The sequence below is a fragment of the Lepisma saccharinum genome, chromosome 4, assembly GCF_977018435.1.
Source record: "Lepisma saccharinum chromosome 4, izLepSacc3.1, whole genome shotgun sequence".
In the NCBI taxonomy this organism is placed as follows: Eukaryota; Metazoa; Arthropoda; class Insecta; order Zygentoma; family Lepismatidae; genus Lepisma; species Lepisma saccharinum.
This window is the reverse complement of record NC_139232.1, coordinates 63,086,018-63,099,863: the sequence shown is the minus strand read 5'-3', so window position 1 is coordinate 63,099,863 and position 13,846 is coordinate 63,086,018. Positions and strand designations below refer to the sequence as shown.

Here is a 13,846-nt window from a genome sequence, read left to right as displayed (position 1 = left end):
GAAATGAAAATAGCAAGTCTTTACTAATTTTGAGGTACTGATCATTAGAATGACAATAAAATTTGTCAGTTGTCTGTTTTTTAAGAGAGAGAGAGAGACAAAGAGATTGATCATGTACTAATATCTGAACCCACATTGAGTGCATAGGTTCATTTGACAATGTCTCTGAAACTCCAGACTGCATATCAATCCAGATATTCTATTTGTTAATAGTGCAAATAACTTTTATTTCACCCTTCCCACCTCCATATATACACCGAATGTGCATAAATTTTATATTGTCTGAATCTGTGATTCATTCCGCGTACAACGGTATATCTCATCTCTCTAGGGCAATTAGCCTCTGAGCTATAGTCATTTCAATGTAACCCTGCATTTCGCTGAAAACCAAAGCTTGAGACAGTGGAACGCAGGCCTTTTGTTTCAGGGGCACAACTTGGGTTACATTGGTCATACGATAATAATGCAAATATTTTTGTGTTCCTTACATGCCAGTGATAATTTATATGTGCATGTCGACATTGTCATGTACTTTTTTTGTTGGGGGGGGGTGGAATCCCCATTTTTTCACGACATTTTGGAATTTTGAGTGTTCTTCCACTCCAGTGCCACATATATGCTGAATTTGCATAAATTTTATATAGTCTGAATCTCTGGTTCATTCTGTGTACAACGTTATATCACTCATCTCTCTAGGGCAATTAGCCTCCAATCTACACTCATTTAATTGAAACTCTGCATTTTGATCAAAATCAGCTCGGGCATCAAGGGGGTTACGTGTGAAAATGGCCTTGGGCTCCAAAAGGTTAATAGAAATTTGTTACATATCTATTGTGAAGTTGCAAAGTCACTGCTCGAGGGTGAGCCCAAAGTAGGTTTAGAAATATGTATTAACAGTATTTCATTTTTTCCTCTTTATAGACATTTGACTCCTGTGATTTGAAAACTTTGAGTGTGCCATTCCTAAGATCACAGCTGGCTCTTGTGTCGCAGGAGCCAGTTTTGTTCAACAGAACCATTGCGGAGAACATTGCTTATGGCGATAACACTCGAGATGTGCAGATGGATGATATTATAGAAGCAGCGAAAGTGGCAAACATTCACAATTTTATTTCGTCCCTTCCAGCTGTATGTATTATGGATTACTTGTTCTTTCTTTAATTAAAGTTTTATCAAGTCCAGCTATACCACATATTGTGTTCATGCATTAAATGTTTAAATTTTTGTGCTAAGTTTGTGAAAGTTAGGAAGGGTTCATAATCAATCAAGAATGCAATCCATTGTACAGAGTAATTGAAAAGTTGCACAACCTGACATATCGCCAGCTGAATACTATTTTGTTGTACGTCCATTTGCACTAACTTCACAGGAGAGCTGATTAATTATTATTGTTGATAATTCATGCCACCTGTCAAATAAGATGTGCTGCTTCGGAACATGACACATTAACATATACAAAAGATAGTAACGTCATCAACTCATCTCTGACAAAAATTGGATATACGACAAAACATCAGTCAGCAGGCAATATTACGAAGAATGTAAGGTATGATAAGGTAAGTTACCCTGTGCAGGGTTTGTAATGCCGTTCCTCGATGTCCCTAAAAATGGAAGCATGAAACGAAGAGACCAATATGCACAGAGGGATATTTAACGTGGACAAATTATAAAATCAAGGAACCACAATTACAATTCCAACTTGTTACGGGGTTCGCCAATATATATGGAATAATTCCCACAATAACAACAGTTTGAAAATACATGCATATATCCGCACCCTTTTTTACCCTTCCAAAAGTTCAGTAAGTTATACAACAAACCTTTATATCTTTACCCTCGCCTATCATGCCTCACACCAATGAAAAAGTATCACGTTCAAATATACACGTTTATTTATTAGTTTAGTGTATCAACATTCATTCAATATTTTTTTCTAATTTTAATAAGCTTTCACAATAAAATTCTAGTTTATGTTCGTACAGACAATTCTCCTTTTTTTTTAGTATTTTAGCCAGAATAAATTATAATCAAAATTACAATCCAATTAAAAATACGCCTTTTTTACCTTCGGCAATATTGCAGATAAAATTTACTCCATTTCAATGTTTTCAGCGTTTTAGTATTTAATGCATGAATTTTAATAATTTATCAAATACATAAATTGTAATTATTTAAAAATTAGATTTCTGCCTGTTTTTTGAGAGAATTAGATGCTCAGGAAATTCTAGATACGCTATTGGGAATTATACGTCTCGTTTTGTTGTCGTTGCAAAAAACCTTTGCTTATGATGTTTTGAGTTGAATGATTATTCACTGAATTGCAATCAAGGTTAAACGTGGATCGGTCACAATTGGCTTGCTATGGTAACGCACTTCTACACTATTACGTAGTACACGCAACAAGTACATTTCTATGTTTCACTTACGATGTTTACTTATTCATATGTTACGTTCAAAAATGCACCAACAGTTATCACATTTCTTATTAATATTAAGCCACTTCCACGATTCACCGGCATATTAAAGTTCACAAATTTAACGGTGATAAAGGAGCACGAATATCAAAAGAATTCACATGAATAGTAAAAGTATGTATCGTTCAAATACATCTTTTTTGCGGTGAATAAGCACGTATGAATTTGAGTTTGTTACTTAAGTTCAATTCACCATAGACACGTATTCTTACATACCTTTTGAAAGTTCTAGTTGCGTATTAGCCTGACTGCTCGTAATATTAAGGTCGTCAAAAGGATAGAGTCAAATTCAAGCGTAGCGGTTAAGTAATATTTTTGTAGTTACTTCCTTGTAGACACGTGGTCGTGCGGAAAGTCCAGCGAGCGTATCGGAGCAAGATTGTTCAAGGTTCAATGCCAAAGTTCAAATCTCAAGTTCATTTTTGACATCAAATAGTTCTCACTTAATTATTTCGAAATAAATACTGGTCATGCAAATTTATAAAAAAATGGGACCACAAAATTAAAATAACTGGGCTTTCAACAAAAATGTCTATCACAAGATTTTTTAAAAATGAAAGTTGGTTCTCAAAAAATAGATCAAATGCACAATTTTCTTACTAATGTTTCGCAGCATGATTCTTGTTGCAATAATCAATCTAAGTTCATACTAGCAACACGTAACTTTTATAATACATGCTAAAAGTTCACAATGTCTCAACTTACGATTATAAAAAGTTGCACACGATACAATATAAAAGCTTGACCCAGTTGAGAATGAAATACCAATACGATGTTGAACCTTGAGAGAAACGTGACGAACTGTGTTGGCAATATTTCCGTTGCTTGCGAAGGAGGAAAGGTGAAAGGTGACTGGGGAGACACCTATCGGTATAAATAGCAATGAGGAAAATAACCTCTAAGGGAATTTTATAAATGTGAAATTTCCCGAGTGGGAAATTTTCACTTAATGTAATGGGATGACGTAAAGCGGGACTACAAATGACAGGTTCACGTCATCGCCGTTACAGGTTCCCACACACCTGGAAAACCTAAATCTCAGGGAATTTGAAAAAAATACAAATCTCAGGGAAAATTTTGTAATTGATTAATGGTTCCCAATGAAGCAAAACTGAGGGATTATAATATGCTCCTGTCTGTGGATAATCCAAGCTGTTGTAGCATTTCTTTTTCAGCAAGGAACTCATATCTATTTGTTTGTCTGTTTCTTGTTTTTAAATGTAATTCCAGGGCTGGTGACCAAGTGTATACCCTCATAAATTTTGCGCTTTTTAAAATTAAATTAACAGATTTCGATCTTTTACATGACATATATGCGATGTGCTCAGCGCATAGAAGACCTGATACAGGAACTTCTCAGGAGAAAGAGAATGAAGGCTGTAACTGGTGATAAAGTAATTCGCCAGTTTAAGACATTGTTGCACAATGTCAGTAGTGAAAAGGAATTGAAAGAAAAGTTTTGTAACTTTTCAATCATAACTAGATGCACTAGATTTTTTTTTATTATTTATTATTATTGAACTCAACAGGTTTACACCAATTTACAGAGTTCATATTGTGATAGTACAATTTCTTATACAAAACATAGAATAACACTACTGTAGAGTTTCATAACATATTTCCATCTATTTTTCTAGCCAATGTATTCATAACTGTTTTCTTGAATTGGGAATATGACATTGTAATCAAATCGACACTTTTATTATCTTTCTCCATAGCATTGTAGACCGCACTCATTCTCCAAATAGGTGACCTTTTCATGATATTAGTTCGCGCTTTGCTCACATAGAAGGTTCCATGCTTGGGTCACGTTTTAATGTTTGGAATGCATATTTTGAATTGTGAAAGCCACAGATTTTATCGAAGTTTGCCGTTAAAAATTTTCCAAAGTATCATAAGGTCTCGGGCTGTCCTTGTGTGGTCAAGTCTGTCCATATGGAATTGCTCTATTAAGTTAGTATACGATTCGAACCTGGGGTATTCGCCTTCCAGTTTGAATTTCATGTATTGCAATAATTTTGACTTTACACGTTCTAAATTTGCGGTATGTTTTTGAACTTCTGTGTTCCATATGACAGAGCCAAATTCGAGTTTTGTACGCACTAGAGAATAATACAATATTTTTAGTGTTTGTGTACTTCTGAAGCCCCTGTCCGTGCAAATAATAGATCCAACAAGCTTGTACGCTTCACTTATTACTTTGTCCAGGTGATAGGCGAACGTTAATTTAGAATCAAGAAGTATTCCTAGAACTCTTGCCTTTTCCGCTTCCTTAAGGTTAACATTATTTATTTTATACTGATAATCTATAGAAGTCTTTTGCTTGGTGTATGTAACAGAGAAGCATTTTTTAACATTTAGGGAAAGTTTGTTATACGAACACCACGCACTCAACCTATTTATGTTGCATTGTAAGGAGGCACAATCGTCTGCACTAGTTATTCTTTTGTAGAACTTTAAATCGTCAGCAAACAAGAGTTTGCGAGAATCAATCAGATGTTCGGGCAAATCATTAATTAACAACAAAAATTAAAGAGGCCCTATATTGGATCCCTGAGGGATGCCCGAGCTCACCAAAAACTCATCGGATGAGGAGCCTTTGTAGGTGACATACTGTCATCTGTTCATTAGGTACGACGCCATGAGTTTTCTTAGGGAGTGTGACAAATTAAAGCTACCTAGTTTACTCAGTAGAACGTCATGGTCTACTGTGTCGAAAGCTTTTGAGAAATCAGTATATATCACATCTACTTGCCCCCCTGCGTCTAATACTGTGCTTGTATAATGCAATTTCTCTCCAAGATTTGTTTCAATTGAGCTGTTAGGTAGGAATCCATGTTGAAATTCCAATATGGAATTTTTCACATGGTTAAAAATATGCATGTATAGTGTTTGTTCTAGTATTTTCGCAGGAGTGGATAAAATAGAAATAGGACGGTAGGTTTGTATCGTATTGTTTTCGCCCGACTTTTGAATTGGTCACTTTCCATCTATCAGGAAACTGCATAGATGATAGGACAGCATTGAAGATGATAGACAGAGGAACCTTTAAAACATCAGCGCAACCTTTGAAAATGTATGGTGGGATTTTATCAGGTCCAGCGGACTTCTTTGGTTTTAACTTTTTGATAGCATTTTCGATATCATTTATACTGATTTCTTGAATATTCAGTATGTCTAGCACTCTACTTTGTGAATGCTCTGTCATAATTTCAATATTATACATGGACCCATTGCCTGTGTACACAGACTGAAAGTGTTTCGCAAATTCTTCTGCAACCGCATTTACGTTTGGTAGGGGCTCACCATCCTCAGAAACAGGGTGTTTAGGTTTGTCGCATTTTTTACTATTTATATACGGCCAAAAGAGAGAAGGGTCATCCTGCATATTATTTTCAACATTTAATACATAGTTATCATATGCGGCTAATATTTCTTTTTTTACTAGTGATCTAATTCCTCTAAATTTATTAGCATGGTAAGTTGGGTCGCCTACACTTTGTTTCCACTTTTTATGGTGGTACGCCTTTGATTTAATTTTCTTAATTATACTAGTCGTAAACCAGCTAGGATATTTTGGCGCTTTAACGTGTCTTAAAGGGACGCATTCATCGAGAGATTCGTACATTACATCATAAAACATGTCTGCCATTCTATTAACATCATTGGAAAGCTTTAAGATCTCCCAGTTAACAGCAAATAATTTATGGTACAGTTTCTGAAAATCAGCCTTTTTAAAGTTGTAAGAGAAATTGCCCTCCGAGTGTTTTGCAGTGTGTTTGCTTTACAAGTTTCGCTTCTAAAATAAGACACGGTGGTGTTTGTTCTTGGGTACCAAGGGGTCCGGTTCTTGTGTCAGTTGCAGGTTGGGAACGTTTGTAAGTACGAGATCTAGGGTTTTGTTGTTGCTATTTTGAATATCGTTTATACTATGCAATTGATGGAAACACACAAAATTATACAGGTCGTGACAAATGGGAGTTGACTCAATAAGATTGTAGTTATTGTTTGTTATGCATAGAATGTTAAAATCACCTATAAGGAGAATGTTATGCACGGGTCCACAATGCCTTTCAATAAAAGCATAGAATAAATCGTACGAATTTCTATTGCCGCATGGTGTGATATAAACTACACAGACGTATAGCGATGGCAGTCCCTGAATTTTAATTTTCACGATCACAGAATCAATATCAGGATTTTCATCATACTTACATATAAGCGTTGCCGCGTGTTGCTTCTGAACAGCCAAGAGCACACACCCACCCAAATTTTTCCCTGAGTTACAATCTCTTCTATCGCTTCTAAACACATTGCATCAATCGTCAAAAATTTCAGCATTGGCATGTTTGTCGGTGAGCCATTTTTCAGTAATAGCCATGGCATTATAGTTGTTACACAATATATTATTAAGAAATAACTGCATTTTAGTGCGCAGCCCCCTAACATTTTGATACACTACGTCAAAACATCCTACCTGTTTCAAACAGGCACGCGCACTTCCTTGTTTATATTTCTCGAATCCACGTCCCTCGCTTCAAATTCTCTTGTAGGTTGTTGCCTTGGCGCCTGGGGTACCGTTGAGCTAGAGGAGGGGTGGAATCTTGACCTATTTGTCGAAGATGGCCATTGTCCTCTTCCTTTCTTGTCACAGGTGGGTGATTAGTGGAGGGGGGAGCCTGTTGCTTGCACTGGTTTGCAGACGAAAGTGTGGACTCTGTCGCTCTCGTTTCCTCCGATGTTGTCAGATTTCCAATATTGAGGGGAGAAGGGAGAGCCTGGTTCTTGGAAAACGAAATGGCCGAAGAATTTTGTGTCTCAGGAACTCCTACATAATCGCTCTGGTTGTCTTCCAGGTCCCATATGGAATACTTTTTACCGTTTACATTGAGGTACTTGTACGTGAGATGGGCTTTGCATCCTTGTTGCCTGGCTTCGAAGAGATGCTTCTTCAGTCGCTGCCTCTGTTGACGAACAGCAAAGGAGTAGTCCTGTTCGATATAAATGTTGGTGCCTATGAGTTTGTTGCTATGTTTTAGAACTTCCTCCTTGGTTGTATCCCGCAGAAACTTACACACGATGGGCCGGGGTTTTCCTGAGTGCGCACTCCCTGTACGATGGGCTCTTTGGATGGAGTCCGACGGTAAGGAGAGATGGAGTCTGTTTGTTATTAAGTCTCGCACCGCGTTTGCTGATTCATCCCACGTTTCACGTTCTTTTTCTGGAACACCATGACAAACATGCCCCCGTGACCTGTTCTCAAGGTCATCTATATGATCCTCCAGAGATCGAACATAGGACTGCACTTCACTTACATCTAACTTGAGTTGGTCTGTTTCGGCCACGATTTTTTCCATTCTTCCTACCAGTCTGCCCACAGTGACAGATAGTTGCTTCACTTTGCACATAATAGCTTCATTCGAGCTTTTTACCTGGAGCATAACCTGCTTCAGTTCGGAAAGTTCGCTCTGGACATCAACGTTGTTACGTGGGCCTGGGTTCTGCTCAATTCCGCCTATAAGCAATAGCGTTAACACCACCAATCCTAATGCGACATAGCACGTATTTCTCCCAAAGTCACTTCCTACTTTGCCTTGGGGACCTGATCGCCAAGCAGCTCTGAAAAGGCCATCGCCTGCCGCCACTGCATCACTGAGATTCCCATCTCGTTCCACTTGACTGGCCGCTGGAGACAAACGAAAACACGTCCACTCGCTTTCACTTTCTCATGTATAGGTGTCATGAAGGGCAAGGATGACTTCTCTGAGTTATGGACCACTGTTAAGTTGGTTTTGATTTTATCACATGACAATAGATATGTGGAAAGTGGGTTTTCTGTAAATAAGCAGGTTTTAATAGAAAACTTGAAAGAAGAGTCTGTTGTGGCTATTCGGCAAGTTTATGATGCAGTGAAAGTGGTAGGAGGAGTGTCAAATGTAGAAGTAAGCAAAGATATGATCCAGAGTGTTAAAGATGCACATATTAGATACGAAGAAGCATTGCAGAAGATGAGAAAGAAATGTGATCACAAAGAAGACAAAAGAAATGAAACGTAAAGCAAGTGAGATCCGTGCTTTACAAGTCAAACAACAAAAGATGCAAGAAGAAGCAAAGACTATTGTAGAACAATTAAAGAAACTTGAAGCTTCTGAGAAGTAAAGTTTCTTAATTTGCTGTATCATACATTAAGTACATTTCTTGTTTTATATTTCAGTCTCAGTAACTTATTATTCCTTTTTACATCGGTACTAATAATTGTCACTTCATTTTTATATGTTTTAAAAATTCCAATAATTTGTTTGTCTTAACTATTATTGTACACATTACAGATTAATTGATATTGTATCTATTTATAAACATCTATGAAAAGTGTGAAAATATTACAATGTTCTATATCAGATATGTTGAAATTGATTCAGAGTTGTTTAAAGTTCTAGAAAACTGGTCATCTTTGTTCTTAATTACATGCAAAGAAGTGTAATTTTATTTTATTATTGAACTAGTTTTGTTATTTGCATCAGAAAACAACAGTAATAAAGAAGGTGAGGATGATATGGCTATGAGGGGAAATGGAGGAGGCCATTGTAAAATTATAGTAGTCTTTTACTGTGCATTCAATACTCTGGAAAAAATATGAGGATTCTGGAAAACTCAGGGAAATCTCAGGGAAAATGGATTTGGAGTTTGCGTGGGAACCCTGCCTGTGAACATTGCACCATGCTATGAAGGCACATAGGGGAGGTTGGCCCCCTTACATTCTCGTTCTCAGCCATTTTTGGATGTGATGTGATCAGCATCATTCTCCAACCACCTTTACCACCCAGGGTTGGCCCACGTATGTGTGGATAGGTGGAACCATTTTATACAGGACCAAGGCTAGAAAAAATTCCAACCTTGGAACACTTATCCCAGGAATGTTATCTGGGTCTCGCACGTCGCAACTGGACACCCTACCAACTAGATCATCATGGCTCCACAGAAGGATAGGCATAGTTGTTTACACAGAATATCATAATGTTAATCTGGCCTTGAAAATCATAAAACAGTGGGGATCGGACTCAATGCGCTAACCAATAGAAAAGCTGCTTGACATGCCTTAGCCATCAATGAGCTGTTGTGTCATGGAGATAATGAGTCATAATGTTAAATCACGATGCTCTTAAGATAATCTTAATATGTGGCCTACTTATTGTCATCTATTCCAGAGAATCAAAATATCATGGGTTCAAATTACCCACAGACAGGGGTATAGCTTGAATGTTTTTTGGTGGGGCCTAACTTTTGATTTAATGTATTGAAATAGTGTTTGTAGAAAATAGGACTGAAATAAAGTGTGTTGGAAAATTGTTAATGGAAAATAGGACTGAAATAACTTGTAACATGTAGTAACCAGGAAGTTATCAAAGACATTAAATTTACATAGCAGAGAATGTATGATTTTCGTGCTGTTTAAAGGATTGTAAAATTACTGGGAAAAACTAAAACAAAATCATATAAAATCTAAATTTACATTATTTTGTGATTTAGTATGAATGATAAATGTATTTACAATGTAATTTTATCCTGTTAGAAGCAATTTTTTTCTGGCAACCATTAACATTTCTCATTATCATGCTGGCTTCTTTGGTGGTGTGGCTAGCACACTGTGATACGATGCCAGGGGTGGTTGAAGTTACTTAACATGAGAACAAAGAAGGGCCAATCAGCAATTGTTTATGTTATTTTTTTAATTCAGCACTCCAAAATCTCACATAATAGCAAGTAGCAAAGAAATTTTATAATCATAGATAGTAGGGATGAACTATTGTAACATTTTTACCACAAATCACTATTGTACCAATCTGTGTATTGGAGTTATGCAAGTAGTATAATGTGTCAAAAGCAATATTTGATATTGTTGGTCTCTGTATGTTCTAATGCATTCAACAATGATGGAAGTTGCTAGAGTGCGCGTCAAATCTCCTGCATATAGCAATAGCCAATAGCAGCGCACTGCAGCGGTGCCATGTCGAAATCTCACACGGAAAAGAGACAGAGTGGTTGAGCGAAACGCCTTGTCACGGCGAGCACGGAACATTTGATAATATAACATATAATAAACTCAATGGGAGAAAAGAATATACCTGATTATTGCAGAGGGACTGCCAGGGACTCGTCGTCACTCCAACAACTTCCGTCGTTGTCCTCATCGTCACTGACCACACTACTTTCGCCCTCTGTGTCACTGTCCTTCAAATGTTTTATAATAGGGTCCAAAATTTCGTCCCGACCTATCTCCCTTACAAAATCGTTTACCTGTAATTGTTGTGCATGTTTAACACAAGCGGCCCATGTTCTTGTATTACATTGTCAAGTTATTCGTTAACAGGAGTACGTTATCTTTTTGGCAGTTGGAAATTCGCCACGATCGTAAAATTCAAAGAGGTTCTACGAACTACGTCTTTTTCAAAGTCATCTAAGTTTGATGGTATTTTTCGGTATGTTAATGTGCTCTCTAGGTGATTGAAGCATGCCCCGATCCACATTGCTTTGCCCCCGAACATATGCAAGAAACAGTAGATTGATTCTCACCACACACTTGAGATGTTAGAGCCTGGCACTTCTTACTGTCAATTTTACTTCTCTCTTCTTCACTCGATCATTTTTTTTTTTTAAGAAAGGTACACCTGAAAAATCACCTATCGTACCTGGATTCGTACAACACTGTATATTTTCTCTCTTCTCTTGCTACCACTACCACTTGGTTTACTCAATGACATGCTGCACACACCCACTAAACACACGAAAAAAAACGAACAGTGACGGAATACTCTTCATCAACTTCTTCTACCATCACTGGGAACGTACGTGCCCTGTTCCCTTCGCTAATCGGAAAGTTTCGGAATGTAACAGGAATGAAGGGAGAGCAAAAACGATACAATGCAAATACGTTTATAATAACATTGCTTCTACAGAGGGAACGGTATAAGCTACAATCACGCTTGTTTTTCGTACATACTCGCAAATTCATTATCTTTCCATTTGTTGAACTACGGACACTTGAAATAATATATTTATATCCGAGCGCCAGGTACACGATTTAGTAGCGAGGTGAAACAGGTTCTGAACTAGGCAACGCTGCATGTCTGTGATTTGCTGGTGCTGTTCAGCCGTTCAAAGTCATATGCAGGAGATTTGACGCGTACTCTAGTACCAATTTCTTAAGTTTTGGACAGAGTTCAAATCTGTAATAAAAATCTTCCATTCTGTATTAAAAGAGAGAAATGCACACACATAATTTTGTTTATATTCTTGCCAAAACAGATCATCAATATCTTAATGTAAAGAAAAAAAAACAACGAACATTTTATGCTTGGACAGTCATGCTTCACTTACATTGCCACTTGTATAGACCCAAACACAATACACACACAAGTAAAACAACATTAGGTGACCAATATCTTTGTGATATCCTCTTCCAATCAAAGTCCTTCCCATTTCATGACCCTTAAAGAGGGTCGAAAGGAAGGGTATAAATTTCTATTTCTATTTCATGCTGTATTTGTGTCTACATCTGTGGCAAGGCAAGTCAGGCAAAAAAGCTCCACAAAAAATACTAAAATATGACTACACTTGCGCAACATTTATCTTCCAGGGATATGGAACAAATGTTGGTCAGAAAGGAACCCAGTTGTCTGGTGGACAGAAACAGCGAATTGCCATAGCTAGAGCCTTGATCAGGAATCCAAGAGTGTTGTTGCTGGATGAAGCTACTTCTGCTTTGGATGCTGAAAATGAAAAGGTATGTACTTTGTATGTATGGATGCATGTGTTTGTATAAATATGAGAAAACATATAAATTTGACTTCCTACCACAAAAGAAAAAAAAATAATAAAGTAAAGAAAATAAGAATATTATGATATATTTTTCATTTTTCCGATGGCACAATGTGAAGATTTACTTGCACATGGTAATTGATTTCTTTGCAAATTTTCCATTTGGGGGTGTAAAACCAAAATGGCCATAAACTGGGCTTTTGTCAAAGCTTTTGGGGAAGGTTGAGCAATTTTTTTTGGGAAGGTGTGGATAAATTACTGTCTCCATGGAACTCTTGGTGTTATGTCACAATAAAGATATTATTTATTTCTCAACTGTTGGGCTGTGGCCTGCTGCCTGGCACCTGGCATCCATTATACCAGTCCATCCCAAGAGTGGTTGGCTCAACGTGGAAAATGATTGGTCAACGGTTGCCCAACGCAAAAACATACCATTGGCTAGCCGTGGTTCCAACGTTGGGCCAACGTATAGTTTTACTACGTTGGCCCAATGTACTGAAAACTAAAGAATGGATAGGTTTGTTTTCTGATATATATACATAATTTATTGTGAAGTCAAATGTAAACAATAGTTCCAGTTATTTATAAAAATAAAAAAGATACACACTACCTTCCGAGTCACATGGTATCATTGTTTTCAAGGCACCATACTTTCAAGTGGTAGCACAAAAACCTTCTAGAGTTTACTTAGTTTTCCACCTTTCATGGAATTTAGTCTGCACATAACATTGCATAACAACCTTCACAATAATACCTATAAGAATGTTCTTGTTCTACTTCAGCAAAAGAGACAAACAATAAGCAATTCCCAACACATCTGTCATCCACGGCGGCTGACAAAGGACCCATGAGTGACTGCAAGTTAAAAATAGCTTCTACTTTCATTAAAAATATATTATATTTCTAGTATGTGCTGTTACATATAACTTATTTTACACTCTAGAATTTTCAGCATTCTTCTGAGAGTTATCTTAGCTTTAAAAATTTGTTTATAAAACTGATTTTGACTCACGTTTACATGGTAGGGCAAACGTTGGCAACCACCGTTGGCCCAACATCAATTTGCTAACCAACATAAAGCCAACCTTTCCCACGTAAAAACTGATGTTGGCCCAACGGTGGTGGTTACTTGGGATGGGAAGCTCTCTTCAAATTTGTCATTTTAGTTTGTCCAGTGATTTTCAATAACAATATACAGTAGAACCTCGAATTTACATTTTTCAGGTGACCAAGCTGAGAAAACTTAAGATGCGGGAGAACATGTAAAATTGAGGAAAATTTCATAATATTTTGCTATATTGGGAGCATCAAGATTGAATGTACAGTGTGGGATAATGTAAAATCCGGGAACGTAAAATTGGGATTCCGCTGTATATAATACATACAAGGAGGTTATTTCAGTCGTTTACCGTGACAGTGCCGGCCGCCTAGCAGCCCCTTCATGCAACAGGTCCCGGCAAATTGCGTTAGAGGAAGTCCGTAACAGAAACCGCTTGTTTTGTAATGTTTCCCCTTTTCACAATTACAGTTACAATTACAATTGAATAAGCATGTAC

The 13,846-nt window shown here is 37.2% G+C and overlaps 1 protein-coding gene across 2 annotated transcripts in view; it reads left to right on the top strand.

The window, feature by feature from the left end:
• LOC145986516 (ATP-dependent translocase ABCB1-like) overlaps positions 1–13,846 on the top strand; it is a 139,877-nt gene that overhangs the window by 119,964 nt on the left and 6,067 nt on the right. For both annotated transcript variants that reach the window (XM_083120622.1, XM_083120623.1), the window contains exons 23-24: positions 922–1,128; positions 12,109–12,255. In XM_083120622.1, the coding sequence (XP_082976748.1) occupies positions 922–1,128; positions 12,109–12,255 (354 nt within the window). The remainder of the gene's footprint in view (positions 1–921; positions 1,129–12,108; positions 12,256–13,846) is intronic.